This window comes from Protopterus annectens, chromosome 13.part0 (assembly GCF_019279795.1).
Source record: "Protopterus annectens isolate FY-2018-M chromosome 13.part0, PAN1.0, whole genome shotgun sequence".
Lineage (NCBI taxonomy): Eukaryota > Metazoa > Chordata > Ceratodontiformes > Protopteridae > Protopterus > Protopterus annectens.
Genome location: NC_056747.1, coordinates 99394481 through 99414214, shown reverse-complemented (window position 1 = coordinate 99414214; position 19734 = coordinate 99394481). Strand labels below are relative to the sequence as shown.

Below are 19734 nucleotides of genomic sequence, written 5' to 3'. Positions count from 1 at the left end.
GGCAGCAAAGATCATCTGTGTATTGAGGGTGTGTGCATCATCTTTATGTCCTGTGCCTGCGGGAGGTGCATACATCTGACATACAGTGCTGGGAGGATGTAAAGGCTTTGATTTACTGGCCAGATGTTGGGTCACCCTTGGCTGGAGATCCCATATGTGATGAATAATGCAACAGTGATAAGGAAGGACATCTTTGTATTTATATGGCTGGGGAGACTGAGTCTGTTCCACAGCAGCAGTATCCTGTGCAAGATATACCTTATAAACATACACATATATATATATATATATATATATATATAAATGCTGCAGTGTTGTAATAATTGTCTTTGCTGTTTCACTGTACATGGATTACTTTCACTGTGGAGACTGCATATCCTCTTTGTCTTTCCATGGGTTTTCCAGAGGACTCCAGTTTCCATTCCAAAGACATGCAGGCAGCTAAATTGGAGGCATTCATATTGTCTTGTAGGCATATGGCTTTATGATGGACTGCTATCCCATCCAAGAGTGGTTGATACCTTATGCCTGTTGCCTGGTTGGATAGACTGCAGGTATCTGTGAGCCTGAATTGGATAAAGCTTGAGCTGAAAATGGATGGATGATGCTATGCTGTAATGTCACTGCACAAAGCTAGGCATTCCTTCAGACCAGTACCATACTTGGTTTGTTACAGCCATATGCAGGATTTCAGACTCTAGCTGATGCTGTGCTGGATTCATGAAATCTTAAATGGATACTGCACTTGGATATTTGCATGCATATTCATGTATTCTGGCTATAGCCACTGCTGTAGTGCTCTTACTGCATACACCTGCATGTATTCAGGCTAATTAATGCTGTCCTGGCCTCAGATACAGTGCTTGTGTGTGCAGAAAAATACTGACCTTCACAATGAAACCAAATTATTCACGAAGGCTGTATAAAGGCAGTATAAAAGAAGGGCTGGATTTGCATCTGTGGGCAGTCAAATTTTACTTACTGCCAATCGTAACCCAGTATAAGGTGGTTCATTTTTAGGTGCAACAAAGTTAAGAGTTAACAGTTATTGTTGTTTTTTGCCTCACAATGTATTAGTCCAGAAACTGCATTTTAAGATTGTTTGGTTCGCTTAGAAAGAATTTTAAATATTCATCTGTCAAAAATAGTAATGTTAATGAGGAATTAAACATTAGTAACCGCTCTCTCTCACACACACACACATACGCACAGACAGACAGACACACACAGGATCTTGTAATGCAATTATTTATGGTCTCCGGAACAGAAATCATATGGCAGTGCTGCTCTGGTGCAAACTTTATATGTGCTGCAATTTCTGAAGTGTGTTTTGAAGTCTTATTTCTTGTGGCCTGAGTGGTGCGTGCATACATGCTGTTGTGATAATGACACATAATATATTAATGAATATTTTGAGCTGTCTGAATAAGCTCATAGTCAATGTACACAGTCATTTTGCTGATATCTTCTTCACTATTTAACTTAATGCTTTATCTTTTAATTTCATCTGATAGGCAAGACTACAGCAAGGAAGTGAGAAGACTGAATCAAGAGGCGTATTCACCTGCAGGCAGCGGCAGCAGAAGCTATCACCACACATACCCTACACTGGCAGCAGGAGCTATACTGATAGTTCTCTTCTGTGTGAGTTAAATGTTTTAAACCGTGAAAGTCTTATGGGGAGAGCATAGATATGGTCAGCAAACGGGTTTCAGTAATGAATTGCACCACAGACAGTGACCCCGTAATTTAGCTTTCCACTAGTCAGCTTGAAGTTCCATTCACTGGAACAAAACCAGTGCCCTGAAGTTGAGAACCATTACAGTGCACCAGTAGTTTGTGTGTGGAACATAATGGGTGGCAACAGGCTCTGCAGCAGTACTGCTATTGGGGGGGGGGGGCAGCATGCAGGGGTGCACTGAGAGAAGTTCAGAGTTGCACTCATACATCGGACTGCAGCCACAGAGGTGCATGAGCATGAGCAATGGTATGCAAATGTTTCTTCTGCAGAGTTGGAAAACAAGTAAACATGTTTGCCCTGACTTACAGGTGCTCTGTAGACTAAAGGATGGCTGTTTGTCATTGCAGTGTTGTCCATCGCACTGTATAATATAATAATATATTCTAGTCCTAGAAAGCTGCGATGGTACAGCGGTAGTGCTGTTGCCTCACAGAAAGAGGTTTTCCTGTTCGATTCTCGGCTGGAGTGCCTTCTGTGTGGAGTCTGCATGTCCTCCCCACGGTTGAGTGGCCTTCGAAAGACATGCGTGAATGGGCGTGCCTTCTCTGAAGGTTGGGCGTCGGGCTGGCAACTCAGCACCATAAAAAAAATCTACTGTCAATCACTAGCGGACCGGAGTTCCACTGTGGCGACCCCTAACGGGGAAAAGCCGAAAAGACAAACATTGTGCATACAAGTCATTGGATAAAACTAGATCTGAAGTAGGAGAATTCATTTGTCAGCAACCTGTGGGTATGGATCCGATATCGGATCCGAACCGGCATGGTTTATCCAGCTATGGATCCGAGCTCCTAGCTCCTCCCCTCACCCATAATGCCCTGCTCTCCCTACATGACCTCAGATCTAGTTTGCCGCGCATGGTAAAGGCTGGGTTGTTAGAGCTCCAAAAGCTAAGTTATAGTATTCTTTATTAAAGGGTTTTAAAATTTTTTAAAACTTTAAATTTGAGTGAAAGTTATAGGTTTCCCTTCTGTTTATATCTTTTTTGGGTTAATTTAATATAGTTTTTACCCTCCCCTCGCTGGTTCGTAGTTGGTGTGTGTGTTTTTTTTTTGGGGGCCTTTGTGTGAGTGTTTTAGTTTATTGTTACTATTTAAAAAAAAAAAAAAAAAATAGTGATGTCTGAGGCCCCAAAGGCTGTTTTTTCAGTGCTCGAGTGTGGCCATAAGCTTTCCCCTGCTGATGGCCACACTCGGTGCGTTCGATGCCTTGGGGTTGAACACCTCACTTCAGGGTGTTCAATCTGTGCAGGGTTCAACCCCAGGGCATTGAAGGAGCGGAGGTCGAAGCTGGTCTTGGTGGGACTCTTGCCCCGGACTCGGCCCCCGCCCCCTTGGTGGTCACTGCTTCGGCAGTCCCTGCCTTGCCTGCTCCCCCTCCTCCACCCGGGATTCAAACTCCCGCCAAAGGGTCGGAGGAGAGGGAAGCCAGGAAAAAGGACCGGAGAGAGAAGCACCACAAGCGGCGGGCCGAGACCTCCGTTTCGGCCCCGCCGGCTAAGCGGGCTTCTCCTCCGGCCTCTCTGGCTGCTGGCTCTCCCCCTCCTCGGCTCCGGTCCCCGTGCTTTTCACCAGAGCCTGAGGATGAGGAGACCCGACCTCCTTCAAGGCTATCGAGGCAGCACTCAAGGCCTACCTCGGTAGCCTAGTCGAGGTCTACTTACAGCCTCTCCGATGCTGATCTGAACCAGATGATGCGAAGGTTCATCCAGGCCCAGATGCAGATGGGAGTGTTCCTGCCTCCCCCCCCTCTAGGGGGGAGCTCGACCCCCTTTTTTAAGCCCATTGCTCCTTCTCCGACCCGCTACCCGGGTTTGGAGCGCTCGGAGCCGGGCAGCCTCGGAGCCGCGGGTGAGTCGGCGCCGACAGTACTGGGTACTTCGGATCCGACCCTGCCCTAGAGTCTGTCGGATCTGACCTCTCGGAGCCTTGGCCCGAGCTTTGGATCCGAGGGACTCAGTGTGCCTTTGGCGCCGTCCTTGTTGGAGCGCACTGGTCCCTCGGATCCGAGGGGCTCGGCACCGGCTCCGATCCGCTCATCGGATCCGAGGGAGAGCCAGCCTCAACAATAGGATCCGAAAGTCGGCTCCCCCTCGGCCTTTGATGTAGTAGAGAGGGCTCTGTTGAGGGCATCCGGACCTCCGGCCCTTGCTTCGGCTCCGTCCCGCACTCCCATCTGCTCTGGGCCAGGCTTCCATCACCCGGCCACTGGGACAGCCCGCTTCACTGCCCCAAGCAGTTCCTGTGGTTCTGGACATTGCTGGTGAGAGCTCCTCGGACAGCCACCCCGAAGAAGCACCTCGCAAGCATTCGTGTAAAAGGAGGCACATAGACTCCCCCGAGTCTTTGACCGAAGACACTGACTTGGAGGAAGGGGAAGGCTCCCCAAGATCACCCCCTGAGGATGTCTCCTTCGGAGACATCATGGAAATGTTACGGATCAGAGGTGGGTGGTCTGCCCCAAAGTCTTCCTCGGACGAGTCAGTGTTCTTGGAGGCATTTGAAGCGGGCCCGTCTACCTCTTGGGTGTCCCCTCCTGCCGACCCCCTGGTGGACCTTATTACCACCAGGGCATGGAAGGACCCGGACACCGTGGAGCCAATCCCTAAGAGGCCCGACAGGATCCTTAGCCCCCCTGCTGACCGTGCCCACTGGAGCAAGGGACCCCCGGTAGATGCCATGTTGTCGGCAGCAGCCACTAAGAGGGAACTCACCCAGGAGAGTCCCTCAGTCCATCCCCCGAGCAAGGAGTCTCGGATGATGGACCGTTTGGGGAAGCGAATCTTTAGTTCAGACCTTCTCAGTGAGGGCGCTCAACTATTTGGCACACGTCATTAGGATGCAGCGAGATCTTATCAAGGAATACGCTGCATCCCCCCCCAGAGTCCATATCGGAGGAGGACAAACTTATGCACTCCACCCGTATGGCCACTCTTCGTTCTGTGACTAACACCTCTATGCGGTTACTTTCCCACGTTACCGAGGGAGCAGCTAGAGCTGCGGGAGCGGGCCTAGTCACAAGACGGCAGGCCTGGCTCCGCCACTGCGATTTTACGGAGCCCTTCAAGGCGTCATTCGCGAACGCCCCCTTTGACGGTTCTGCCCTTTTTGGCAAGACGGTTCGCGATACCTTGGTTCAGAGCGAGAAGGATGGGAAGACGCTGTCTGCCGTCGGAGTCCGCTTCTCTGTGCCCCAGAGGTCCTACTCTAGGAACCAAAAGGGCCAGAAGAAGATGTGGTTCCGGAAGTCGCAGCATTCCCAACCCGCTCCGGACAACCAGTCCTTCCGCGGCAGAGGAGGACAGGGAGGACGCCGCCCTAGGGGCAGAGGGGCTCCCAGGAACTTTGGGTCCAGAGAACCCTTCTCTGAACGGCCCACGCAGCAACCCTGAGGGGTTGCCCGACTGCTCCACTCTGGAGACAGTCGGCGGACGTTTCTCGGAGCACCTAGCGGCATGGGAGTCCATTACATCGGACCACTGGGTACTTCAGATTATATCCAGAGGCTACATGATCCCCTTTCTTCATGTCCCAAAGTTAAAAATCCTCCCCGATGTTCCACCCGATCAGAGGGAGGCCGCTTCAGCAGAAATTGGCCATCTGCTGAGGAAAGAGCCATCCAGCCCGTCCCCCCAGACCAGATCGGATCAGGGTTCTACTCCAGGTTCTTTTTAGTGCCAAAAAAGACGGGGGACCTAAGACCCATTCTAGACCTGTCCCTGTTGAACCTGTCAGGTCCCAAAGAGAAGTTCCGGATGGTCACTTTGCAGTCCATCCTCCCCCTTCTAGGGGAGAATCACTGGATGTGCTCTATAGACCTCAAGGATGCGTACTACCACATTCGGATGGACAGACGATCCAGGAGGTTTCTTCGCTTCCGGCTGGGAGCCAGTCACTACCAGTTCAGGGTCCTTCCCTTTGGTCTCACCACAGCCCCCAGGGTGTTCACCAAAGTGTTAGCAGTGGTTGCGGCCCACCTGAGGCTTCAGGGGGTGCAGGTCTTTCCGTACCTAGACGACTGGCTTCTCACCACCCCAACAAGGCATCTACTATCTTTGGCAAGAGACTCCTTCCTTCGTCTAGCTCCCAAGCTAGGCATCACGGTAAACATGGAGAAGTCCAACCTGGTCCCTACTCAAACAATAGAATTTATAGGAGCCAGGTTAGACACGAGAAATTTAAGAGCCTTTCTCACAACCGACAGGGTTCGGAAGCTGCGACTGCAGGTGCGGGCCATCCTTCACTCCAGCTCAACACCTGCGGAATTGGTCCTGAGGGCGCTAGGGTCTATGGCAGCAGCGATTACTCTTCTTCCACATGCCCGCTTCAACATGCGGGTGCTTCAATGGACACTTCAGGTGCAATGGTCATTTCTCTCCCTCCCCCTGTATCATCCCATTGCAATCAGCAAGGCTTGCAAGCGGTCTCTCTTGTGGTGGCTCCATTCTCCAGACCTCCACAGGGGCCGCCCCTTTTGTGCATTTCCCCCTCTCGCCACGGTGACCACGGACGCTTCCCGCCTCGGGTGGGGGGGGGGGTATTTTGCGGGCCAGATGGTCCAAGGCACGTGGAGCGATTCAGAGACCTCCCTGCATATCATTGTTCTGGAAATGAGGGCGGTGCTCTTGGCGTTGCAAGCACTTCACGCCCTCCTTCCCCTGGGAACAATTGCGATTCAATCAGACAACATGTCGGTGGTCTGGTACATCAACAAACAGGGGGGTACCAGGTCTTACCCTTTATGCTGAGAAGCCATGAGAGCGTGGGAATGGGCGATCTCCACCAACCGCTTTCTCATCACAACGCATATTCCGGGTCAGACCAACATCCTAACGGACAAGCTCAGTCGCACCATTCTCTCCCAGTACGAGTGGTCTCTCAATTCTCAAGTAGCGAAACGTATCTTCGCACAGTGGGGGACTCCCTGTTGCGATCTCTTTGCCTCTTCTTTAAACGCCAAGTGCGACAATTTTTTCGCTCTAATCCCCCCTCCAGGGGATTCTCCGAGAGACGTTCTGTTGCATGCTTGGCCTCCCTGTCTTCTTTACGCATACCCCCCTCTACCTCTGATGCTACAAGTACTTCAGAAAGCCTCTCGGTTGGGGTGCAGAATGATCCTCATTGCCCCGTTCTGGCCTCGACAGATCTGGTTCCCTTACCTAAGGTCTCATTCAGTGAATCCACCTTGGATTCTAGATCCCATTCCGGATCTGATATCACACCCGTCGAACCTGCCAACTCCAAACCTGGACAACCTGAAGTTGACTGCTTGGCTGCTCCAGTTCCACTCCTAATCAGGACTCCCGTATCTCGTCCCCAGTTAAGGCCATTCTGGTAGCGGCCCACAAGCCCTCTACCAGAAAAATTTACCGCAGTAAATGGAAGCGTTTCTCCATTTGGACAGAGCGGCAAGACCTAGATCCTTTCACGGTTCCCCTTCCTTTGGTTCTAGATTTCCTTACTACTCTCTTTAATGATGGCGCCAGTAGTTCCACGGTCAAAGTTCAGCTGGCGGCCATATCTCATTACCATGTTGGACACGATTCAGGGCCTCTTATGTCGGCTAAGTTATGCAAAACCTTCCTAAAAGGCACCTTTTTGCTCAGACCCCCTGTCAAAGAAACGGTTCCCCCGTGGGATCTTTCCTTGGTACTTCAGGCCATGACTATTCCCCCCTTCGAACCTGCGGCCACAGTCGATCTTAAATACTTGTCGTTTAAGACTGCTTTTTTGGTAGCCATTACTTCGGCTAAGAGAGTTTCAGAGCTTCAGGCCCTGTCCATGAAACCGCCTTATTTGATTTTTCATCCGGACCGGGTGTTCCTAAGGATCAATCCCTCCTTTCTTCCTAAAGTAGCTTCGGAAGCTAACATTAATCAGTCCATCAACCTCCCTGTTTTCTTCCCTAAGTATCAAAACAAAGGCGAATACAAGCTGCATTCCTTAGATGTTCACAGGCAGCTTCGTTTTTACCTTCATAGGACAGCTGGTCATAGGCAATCAGACCAGTTGTTCATTTCTTTTGCCAAATTCAATCTGGGTAAACCAATTTCCAAAGTTTCTTTGTCACGCTGGATTTCTCAGTGTATTCTGTTGGCGTACCAAGCCTCTGGGAGGCCCGCACTGGAGGGAGTCCATGCTCATTCGACCCGGTCTGTCTCTACTTCAGCGGCCTTTAAGTCTAGGGTTCCTCTGGATGACATTTGTTCAGCAGCCACTTGGGCTTCATCTCATACCTTTATTACTCATTACAAGCTGGACGTCACTTCTAGAGGTAGAGCATCCTTTGGCTCCGCGGTGCTCCGGAATATCCTTCTATGATGGCCACCCAAGATTCAGGTAGCTGGGGACTCTGTCCCACAGGTTGTTGACAAATGAATTCTCCTACTTCAGATTTAGAAGTTATGTACTTACCATAATGTTCCATCTGAGTAGGTGGATTTATTTGTCTGCAACCATCCCGCCCTCCTATCCCCCTGGCCTTGTCAGTTTCCTGCATAGGGTGTGTTACCCTTTGGTTAGGGTAGTTGGTGCAGGGCAAACTCGATCTGAGGTCATGTAGGGAGAACAGGGCATTATGGGTGAGGGGAGGAGCTAGGACCTCGGATCCATAGCTGGATAAACCATGCCGGTTCAGATCCGATATCGGATCCATACCCACAGGTTGCAGACAAATGAATCCACCTACTCAGATGGAACGTTATGGTAAGTACATAACTTCTAATTAGTTACAGTGTCTGTCCCCAGCCATCTGATGGCACTGCCATTCCTGTCTGAGATGGGTCACAGATGACACATTGATTAGGGCAGTAGAGTGTAGTTGTTGTGATCCTTCAGAGTCAGTGGGTTACATTATATTGCCTTTTCTGGATTACTACAAGCTAACAAAATATTCTGTTTATATTTATATAAATATATGCTCTGGGCTGCAACTGGGACTAGTACCACCATTTTGGTAACCTTTTTATTCCTTTTCTTTTTTTGTTTTGTTTTTCTTCTTCCCTGCTGTATAAGGCATACAAATATGCTCATTTTTATTTGCAAAATGGAAGAGCTTTTTAATAGCAACATTGTTCTAAAGTTTTCCACTGTGATATACAGTAATGGCCTTGCAATCAGCTTTCATCTCCTTGAGTACTGAATAAGGTACAGAGGTCATGTGTGGATGTAGGGGGGGGGGGGATAGATGATTTTAGGTGGATTTTATTTATATTTATTTATTTTGTTTTTTTTTGGGGGGGGGGCAGCATTCCTGTACTTATTTCCATTTTTTTTTCACTGAAATGTATAATTCATCAATTCAGTAACAGTTACTGAAATCTCATATTAAGATATGGTAGTTCTATGACCAACTGCAGCTTTCTCTTATGATATCTTGACTGATTTATTATGCGTGCCCAAATGATTGCATGCATGAAGGTATTCTTTTTTGACTATGGGCTGTGCTGTTACTGAAAAGGGTCCGTTACAGATTAGATCATATGTCTAATGTACATTTAAACAATGTTATTTCAAGTACTGAAGTCTTCCTGATGGGATGTCTCTTTTTTTATACTAGTCTTTCAGAGTAAAGCTTTACTCTAGACAGAATTCAGTACATCTTAGCTCCAAATTAAAGGAGTGGATGATTCAGACCTGCATGTGTCTGCCAGTACATGTTGTACCTTTCACACTCCTGTGATTTCATGCATCCTTTGAAGCTCAGGTTTTTATAATTAAGCAGGAGAAATGTATCTACGATAATGCGCTGTTGCAGTCTGCGTGAGACTTCCTGTCTGCATTTGAATATTATATCTTATTATAGCACTGTTCATGTCTTTCATTTTATTTCAACCCTGGGCATAATGTGCTACTGTTTGATGGTTCATCATAGTAAAATTATCAGAACTTAAGCTGCAGCTGATTTGTTAGACTTCTTTTTATTTGAGCTATAATTTGGCTACAGTACTATTTTACAGAACATTACTCTCTCTCTCATCTCTCTTTTTCTCCCTGTCTTGGGTCATTTCTGAAAACTGTTCCATCTTAATGGGCCAGCAGGACCAGCGGGTTAATAGAACTAAATAAAGTATTCACACATGGAACAATAATGGCTAAGTAATATTAAAAGGTGAACTAGATTTCAATCCACAACCTATTCATAGGATCATAGGAGGTTACTAGGCTAATGGCCCTGGGGCCCTTACAAGCGTAGCCAAGAGTTTATCCCCCAAAAAGAAACCTTAGTACCGCACTGAAGGATAACAGATAGGTGGCTTTATTCAAAAGAGGGGGCAGTCAGGAGTAGTGTTGTGCACTTCAGCCCTGTCACTAGTGCAAGGCGTTGCTAACCTGTGTTGTAGGTGGCAGGGCAGTAGTGAACAGATGGTAAGAGATGAGATGATGCCACCCTGATACTGAGGTGCTGCTCACTCTGCTGACAGGTGTTTGTACGGTGTTCATTTTATGGATGGGTACAGCACAAGAGGTTGTACACTATTCACTTGATACTTGGGTATGGTTGAAGGAGTTTGCACACATTCCTGTGTTGCTGGGTGTGGATACAGGACTTATACATGTCACAGTGCTCTTGGATATGAAGGAGCTGTACAGTGCTGCAGTGTATCTGGGCATGGCTGTAGGAGATCATACAGTGTCACAGTGTGGCCAGGCATGGAAACAGGACTTTGTGTAGTGTAACACTTGCTGAGCATATATGCTAGAGTTTGTCACAGTATTGTTGGACATAGATAAAGTTGGAACTTATTACTATCCCTGTCTTGTTGTGAATAGAGTTAAGTGTACAGTGATGTAGTACTGCTAGGTATGATCACAGGAGGTTTACAGTGTCACAGTGTTGATGGTCATGGCTAAAGGAGTTTGTGGAGTGTCACAGTGTTCCTGGGTATGGAAAAAAAGTTAATATGATTCCACAATATTGTATAGCATGACTCAGTGAGTTGGTACAGTGTCACTATGTGACTGCGTAGTGAAACAGGAGTTTGTGTTGTGTCACAGTGTTGCTGGATATTGAGACAGGAGTTTGTGCACTGTGACAATGTTAGCTGGTATGAAGATGGGACATTTGTACAGTGTCTCAATGTTTCTTAGTATGGAGACAGAAGTTTGAGCAGTGCCCCAGTGTTGCTGAGTATGGATGAAAGAGTTGGTGCAGTGTTAGCATGCGTTTGGGTATGGAAACAGAACTTTGTACACTGCCACTTTGCTGATGGGCCTGGAGCTGGGCAGAACATTTACATCTTCCCCTTATCCATAAGGTACAAGTATTCTGAACCAGAGGTGAATGTGCCGTTTCCTAGCCATTCATCATAATAATGTCTGAATAGAGTAGGAGAAGTACGTTGCTTTGTGTGTCGAGGAAGACATTTCCAAAGTAGTATTCTGTGTGATACCTCTCTCTCCCTCCAACATGTGCTATTTACGCTGCAGAAGAGATTAAGATCTCTTCAGTAGGTGTTTATTCCACCACTGGACTTGTGGATGTGCAGTAGATCAGAGAGGACAGGGTCTGTTGAGACTGTTGGTGTGAGGCAGAGATCTTCCCTCAATAGCCTATATGATACCTAGAAGAGGGACAAGGCTTTGAGATGGAAAATGTAGTTTTTCTGATTCAGTCCCTTGATTTTCTTGGTGAGAAAGCACTGTGGTCATTCAGGTTGCATAGTGTTGGGACAAGTGCATACTAAATTGGCAAAGTCAAAGTAAACTTTATTGTCATACAGATTAACACAGAGGAAAGGTTTGCATCACTGCACGAAACTTCAATACTCGGGCGCGTAACATAAGAATGACAGTTTACAGAAGGAAGATACATTAAATTAATAAAAAAAACAAATAAAAATAAAAAAGTACAAAAAAGTAAATAAAGTAAAACAAATTTGAAAGCTCTATTTACAGCAGAAACACAACAAATACAACAGCAGGAACAGACTCAGTAGAAATATAAGGTTATGCAAAAAACATTACTATAATAAGATAGGCACACATATAAACTTGCCCACCATTATTGGCTTAATCAGTGCCAAAAGTTTAGTGGTCACATCTCTGGCCATAGATGGATAACCTTGCTAATAAGCTGTGTAATGAAAAATTAACTTTCTTACAATACTGAATACATGGTGAACAAAAGACAAGTTTGTCATCCACATAGACTGACAGGTCCCAAACTATTGAATCAATTTCCTGGTATGTGTTGTCAATGTAATAGCTATAAGGGACACCATGCTTGCCAGAGGAGACAGTTATACATTTTGGGGCATTTAGACTTAGTTCATGGTTATAACACCATCAATTTGTTTAGTAAATGTTCTCTTTGAGGGTCTTGTTGTCCTTTGGAGAGTTTATGATGGCACCAAATTTACAGTCCTCTCCAAACTTGGTCACACAAACTCTTCACATTAGCTTTAACCTGTAAGAAGTAAATGTCAAATACGTAGGTGTGGCCCAGTGACTCAACCTGGGGTACACCACTAGTGACAGGTCTTTTGGAAGAGACAGAACCACCTATCCTAATTTCTTGGGTTCTGTTAGTGAGACAGCTTGCTTTCCTTTCAGTTGTGTAGCAAGTAATATTTAGCTGGGATAGTTTATTGACAATACCCGAGTGTGAGATGGTGCTGAATGCCTTTGCAAAGTCTAGGCATGTGTTGTGTACTGATTTTCCCTCATCCTTTGCTTCAAGTAACCTTCTTGAAGAAGTCAACCAGGTTAAGCAGGCAGGATCTGCCCTTGAAAAAAGGGAACTGGCTTTGGCCAAGTGTCTGTAACTGCCTATGTCCTTATTTATTAGCAATAATAATCCTCTCCATAACCCAGTAGGCAACCTGGTATGTTGACCAGATGCAGAACAGCACTGGTCTTCAATGGATTTGGAAAATGCTTTGAAGACTTGTTTTTGGGAGATTACTGGGGTTTACAGATATGGTGGGTATGTGATCTGGGAATGTGGTGGTGGGGGGGGTGAAGTTAGAGCTAAGTTTATCCGATAGTAGACTGGCACTGTCCTCTGAACCTGTGTATGCGATAGCAATTACTATTAGCTCTTTGCAGTACTGGGCATTCTTTTTGAGGTTTCTAGCACAATTAAAGGCAGCTTTATGGTAGTCTTTTGCCTGGGAGGCTATTTTTACCTCATATCTAACTATGGTTGATTTAATCAGGAACCAGAGTTGCTTAGTATTTTTGACATCTTCGTAGTTACAGTTATTGTGTGTAATGAGTTTTTTCACTTGTTGTAGAGCATGTTTACATTTGCTTTCTACCATATATGGGTATTTTTGAATTTGGCACTGTATTTGCTTTAGAGCAGGACAGATGCAGCTATGTAACTATTCACATGTGAACAGAATGTGCACAGAATTTGGTGGTAAAGGATTTTATGCTTTCTTGGTAGTACTGTGTCTTAACAGTTTTGCAGCACAAGAATGTTTTCTGTTACATTGTGTAGCTCTATCTTTATACATCCAATTACTGTATTAATTTGGCTTAATCTTTTTGACAGTCCATGTCTTATTCATCTTTGGTGGTCTCTGTCTCTCATACATATTATTATATTTATCTGTTTCTATCCAATCCAGCAGGTCTTCTCTTTAATTATTTTTTCATGTTACTACATTAGACTTCTTTGCTGTTATTCTTTTTTGTAACATTTACCAACTCCGGGTGTCTTTGTCTATATGTATTTTCAAATATGTTGGACTTTGCTTTGCAATTATTAGTTAACACTGATTTATTTTCTGAATACAAACTGCACCATATTAGGTCTCACTGCTTCTCTTCATCTCTCTTTAATGTTGCCTGGGGAATTTTTTTTTCTTTTCGAAATATTTTGTTTTAATTTGGTCAATTAATGTCCTTTAATTGGCATCTGTAGTGCCGGACATCTTTTTCTGTTCTGTTTTTTCCCTTGCTGTTGCAGTGTAACCCATTTTTGGGAACTCTGGGTAAGGTGCATATAGGGAAAAAAAAAACAGAACATAATTTCTTTTTTGTCCTCAAGTGTCCATTTCTCTGTTTCCAGGCATCTTGCCTGCTAACCCAGTTTATAAAACTTTTTTATGGATTTTTTTTTTTATTGCCAGAGTTGGGCCTCTTAAATATCTGTTGGATCAGGGCCTAACACAGTGGCAAGATCTCTATCGTCCTTGAAGAACTTTGCACTAGTCTTTGTACCAGCCTCAGTGTCTTTGTCAGGGCTGTGCACTTTTCTATCCTGGGATGAGTGCCTTCCCTTTTTATTATTATTTTTTTCCATGATATTTATGACCGTCATTTATCAGTTTTGCCTTGATAGGATTTAGCAAACAACGGACCCACCATTTAAAGTGACCCAACCAAGCTTGAGGATGATTTCAGTTAGAAACAAAACTTCCTTTTCCTTTTTGCTCCAATTTCACCTCTCCATCCAGGTCCTCTTCTTCATTAAATAACTTTCAGTGATGGTCAATGCCTTCTTGTTTTCCTACCCTGATTACTTTACTCCATTTATCTGGGGATTCCTTGTGGTGAGATGATCGTATGGGTCAGAATTCTACAGCTCAATTAATTAAATATACTCTGATACCCTTATATAATTGCAGTTCTGCTAAGACTGTAAATTTGAACTAGTATCACCATTAAGATATTATAGCTAGTTTATTTAGTCCTACATAATGCATGGAGCAGCTCCTGGTTTCATGCTGTCCAGGTAGGTCATTCTGCTCCTCACCCATAGGATTGTTGGCACTTCCAAGAACATGTTTGGAGATGTCAAGTATTCAGCATTTTAGATCTTAAGCTCCATGGTGTGGGGGCCTCCTCTCCCTGAATTCAAACTATCCCTTAAAAGGTATTTAGTTTCCCTAGCAAATGATGATGATCAGTGCGGCATTTTTTTACCTAGCCTACTTATTGTTTTATCTGCTGATGTCCTTCATGGATGCATCTGCAGTCATAACAACTGGGTTGTCCTGTCGTCAGGCAGCCCTGCAGTCGGCCGGATTCCAAAGTCTGGGTCCGGCTTCGGCTGATGTCGCACTTCACCCGACGTCATCTCTGCTGGTCTCCGGGTATAAAGGCATCAGCCGACGCCATTTTCTTCAGTCTTTCTTGCCGCGTGGCGCCCGAAGCAGAAGCTGTTCGCAAGTGCCGGTCGGTCGGATCCAGAGATTTCTACTACCGAATACTACTTCGAAGACTTCTAAAAGCTAAGTACCCCGTTGGGGACTCTTTCTTGCCTCAGCCGATGTCAGAAAAAGTCAATAACTGTTTAACTTGTGGGAAACAAATACCTCATAAAGATTTCCACTCTTACTGTTTGCCTTGTTTAGGCCCAGACCACGACGTAGCAGCCTGTTCGGCCTGTGCTTCCTTCAACCGACGAACGCTTAGGCGTCGGTCGGAGTTTGCTGAACAGTTTTTCGGTTCAGAATTTGCGTACATTATGCCGTCGGATCCTCCGACTACACAAATGGTTAAGAAACGCAAAGATAAAGACAGACACTTGCGGTCCACGGTTTCGGCCGAAACCATGGTGAAGCAAACCGCGAGTGTCTCGGTTTCGGCCGAAACCGAGAAAACTGATCAAAGCACAGCTGAATCTTTGACTACTTCTGAGGTTCCTGCTACCTTACTTGAATCGGCCTCTGAAATTTTACCTACTACAGTGGCTTCTAGTGAATTATCAGACACCATCCCTTTGGATGTCTCTACCCCAGCACGTGGTGCTGCTAGGCCTCCTGCAGCCATGTCCATTAAGGCCTTTGCCAGGGCTAAAGCAGCCAAGTCTACTAAATCAGTGCCTGTTAAACCCCCCTCAACCAGGCCTACTTCTAGTTCACAAATGCTTACTCTGGCAGAAGATTTAATATCCTTAATCAGGGGATCTCAATCTCACCCAGACAGGGCCTCTCAGCCCCCAGAGAAGAGACCTAGGGCAGAGCCCCCCGAGCCTGTGTCCTCTGATGATTCTGCGGATGACTCAGATATTACAGACCAGCCAGAGGCTCCTTTCTCCAATTATGAAGACTCAGATGCTGAAGAATCCATTCCGGCTGCTTCTCCGCCAGAAGAATTCTCCTTTGGGGAAACCTTACATGCCATGCGAGAACAATTCCAATGGCAGCAACAGGATTTCTCAGATTCCAGAAAAAGACTTAGGACTTTTCTGCACCTTCCACAACACAGGCCCTTAGCTATACCTCCTGTCCTCTCTGTTGTGGACGATGCCTTTAATGATGTCTGCTCTGCTCCAGATTCCTTACCTCCAGCCCCTGCCAAACCAGACAGATTTTACAGGGTACCAGACACGCATCATCACCTTTACAAGGCCCCACTTGCGGACCCCGAAACTATATCCCAGGGGCCTAAGGCAGTAGCCTCGACCACAGCAAAAAACCCTATTCCTTCTGAAAGGGAAGCCAGGTCTTTAGACAGATGGGGCAAAAAAGTTTATACCTCAGCTACTCTCTCAGCTAGAGCTTTAAACTGTCAGTTTCACATGATACAATACCAAGAGTTTATGCTTGATCAGTTAACTAAAAAACTATCCTCTGATGACTCTATAGATAAGAAATATGTATTAGAAATGGTAAATAACATACAACAGGTTAGTAACCATTCCTTAAAATGTGGCTATGATGCACTGGAGGCTTCATTTAGATCAGCCATGACTGGCACAGTGATAAGAAGACATGCATGGCTGAAGGAACAAGTCTTACCGGATCATGTTAAAGCTAAGTTATTAGATGCTCCTATGGATAAGACCAGTTTGTTTGGTACACCTGCCCAGCAGGTAATGAAGAAAATGGATGAAAAGGCAAAATCTGTTCAATCGGTTAGAGATTTCTTGCAGGTTCAGCCCCCACGGTTTAGCAGGAACTGGCCTGCCAAAAATTGGTCCTTTCCTGACTCCACAAGATCCCAAAGGGGCAGGAATAGGCGTTCCAGAGGCAGAAACCAATCCAGAGGAGGTGCCTACAGAGGGCGACAGTGGCAAGGTAATAACAGAGGCACAGACTCAGCCACTACCACTACAACAGCACAATCACAGTGACTTAACTCTACATCCGCCTACCAGGGAACAAATAGCAGCTCCATTAGGCGGAAAATTAACCTTATTTTCGAAAAACTGGCACTACATCACAAAAGACAAGTGGATTTTGCAAACCATAGACCAAGGTTACCGGTTCCACTTTCACACTTTACCAGTCAAAAGAGGAATGCCAAACCTGCCTCCAAATCAAAAAAACAGAAGCTCTACAGCAGATAATGCAAGTAGCAAAGATGAGAGCTGTGGAAAGAGTGCCAATAACAGAACAAGGCAAAGGATTTTACTCCAGACTATTCCTAGTTCCAAGAAAGGAAAAAAGCTGGAGACCTATTCTCGACCTGTCCACCTTAAATACATACATCATTGTCCCAAAATTCAAAATGCTGACCCTACAGCAACTTCTTCCCATGCTGGGCAAGGAGTGTTGGCTGGTAACTCTAGATCTCAAGGAGGCATACCTGCACGTCCCCATTCGACCAATTTGCAGAAGATACCTCAGATTTCTTGCAGGATCAGAGCATTATCAATTCTCAGCATTGCCCTTTGGCTTATCTACTGCGCCCAGAGTATTCACAAAATGCCTGGCATCATTAATCGCCCACTGCAGACTACAGGGAATCCAAATTTATCCATACCTGGACGACTGCCTGCTACAAGGGGACAACAAAAGCAAGCTGACAACAGATTTACAAAGGGTCATTTACTTGCTACAAGCACTGGGATACACAGTCAATTTACAAAAGTCAAGGCTGATACCATCCCAAACAAGGACATTCCTGGGCGGAATTGGACACTGTAAAACAAATGGCATTCCTAACGCAGAAAAACAAAAGAACTCCCTCTTTACTTCTTGGCTCTAACAAAACAGAACAAGTTAACAGCAAGAAAAGTCCTGCAGGCCTTGGGCTACATGGCATCATGCATAATCTTGGTTCCACATGCCAGACTACATATGAGAAAACTACAGTGGTACCTAAGGAATTTATGGTCCCAACACAGGCACAGCCTAGAAGCAGAAATTCCACTAATCCCATGCCTAAAACAGGAGTTCCTATGGTGGGCACAAGCATGCCAGTCAAACCCAGGCCTACCCTTTCACAGCTATCAAGCAAGCCAGACCATCACAACAGACGCCTCAGACCTAGGATGGGGGGCTCACATGCTGGACAAATGCGTACAAGGATTGTGGGCGCAGGATCAACTCCACCTGCACATCAACCTAAAAGAAATGCTGGCAGTAAAACTGGCAATCCAAAATTTCAGACCATTTCTAAAAGAGGGCCATTTGATGATAAGGACAGACAACACCACAGTCATGTGGTACATCAACAAGCAGGAGGCACTCATTCATACCCCCTATGCAGAATGACTTTGGAGCTTTGGAACCTGGCACTCAGCTACAACATCCAGTTACAGGCAATATTTGTGCCGGGAAAGGACAATACTCTAGCAGACATATTGAGCAGAACCACATCGGATGCCCACGAATGGATGCTACACCCGGACATCTTCAAGACCATCTCAAAGAAATGGGGAAGACCACAGATAGATCTATTCGCTTACCCTCTCAATCACCAACTCAAAAAATTCTGCACAAGGACATTCCACCCACTTGCATGGAAAGTGGATTCGCTCTCCTTCAGCTGGAAAGGTCTAACAGCATATGCATTTCCACCTCTTCCCTTGATACACAAGGTATTACTAAAAATCAAGGAGGAACGTCCAAGGATAACCCTGATAGCTCCAAACTGGCCAAGACAACACTGGTACCCATTACTGAGGAGCATGTCTCGGGACAACATGTGGCCAATACCCCTGATGCCTTTGATGTTAACTCAAAACAACTACAGCATCATACATCCAAACCTAAAAACGTTGCAACTGACTGCATGGAACATCACATAGCAGCAACTAACCCAGAACTTTCCCAAAGGGTTAAAGACATTATCCTTGAAGCCCGCAGACCTTCAACAAGAAGGAACTATGCAGGAAAATGGAAAAGGTTTGTCATTTGGAGCACTGAAAGAGGAAAAGATGTGTCAATTATAGATATGGCTAACATTCTGGAGTATCTGGCAGAGCTTCTACATACAGGCCTGTCCTATTCCTCCATCAAGATACATGCGTCAGCTATTTCAGCAGAATATAGCTTTGATCCACCTGTCTTTTCACACCCTTTACTCAGGCAGTTCCTCAGAGGAATCAAGAATGTAAAACCTCCAAGGAAACCACCATTGCCAGCTTGGGATTTGAACTTTGTGCTAGAAAAATTGACACTCGCACCTTTTGAACCAGCAGCTACAGCGGACCTACAGCATCTATCGTGGAAAACTGCTTTCCTACTGGCAATAACCTCAGCAAGGAGGGTCTCTGAACTTCAGGCCCTAATGGCGGTACAGCCCTTCCTAATCTTCCACCAAGATAGAGTGTCCATGAGGACTAATCCTACGTTTATGCCTAAGGTGATATCCAGAGTGTCTTTAAACCAGGCAATCCACCTACCTACCTTCTTTCCCAACCCACAAAACAGAGGGGAAAGAATGCTGCATTCCTTGGATGTCCATAGACAGTTACGCTACTACCTGGACAGAACAAAAAGTAGCAGAAAAACTGACCAGCTTTTTGTAGCCTATGCAACAGGAAGGGAAGGAAAAGCAATTTCCAAACAGACAATCTCCAAATGGATAGGAAATTGCATACGGTTCTGTTACTCCTTCCATGGAAAACCAATTCCACAGAACATAAGGCCTCATTCTACAAGGGCAACAGCCACTACCACAGCCTTCCTACGAGGTGTGGCAACCAAGGACATTATTGAGGCGGCTACTTGGACCTCCGTGCATACATTTGCCAAGCATTATAACTTACCATTGTACTCCAGATCCCGAGCAGGGTTTGCCACTGCTGTGCTGCAAGGGATCCTAACCACACCATAATCTAAAAGTTTCCTCCTCCCTTAGTTGGCT

At 45.8% G+C, this 19734-nt stretch overlaps 1 protein-coding gene across 3 annotated transcripts in view; it reads left to right on the top strand.

Annotated features, from left to right (window-relative positions):
* LOC122817622 overlaps window positions 1–19734 on the top strand; it is a 357468-nt gene that overhangs the window by 215688 nt on the left and 122046 nt on the right. For all 3 annotated transcript variants that reach the window (XM_044090670.1, XM_044090672.1, XM_044090671.1), the window contains one exon: window positions 1515–1644. In XM_044090670.1, the coding sequence (XP_043946605.1) occupies window positions 1515–1644 (130 nt within the window). The remainder of the gene's footprint in view (window positions 1–1514; window positions 1645–19734) is intronic.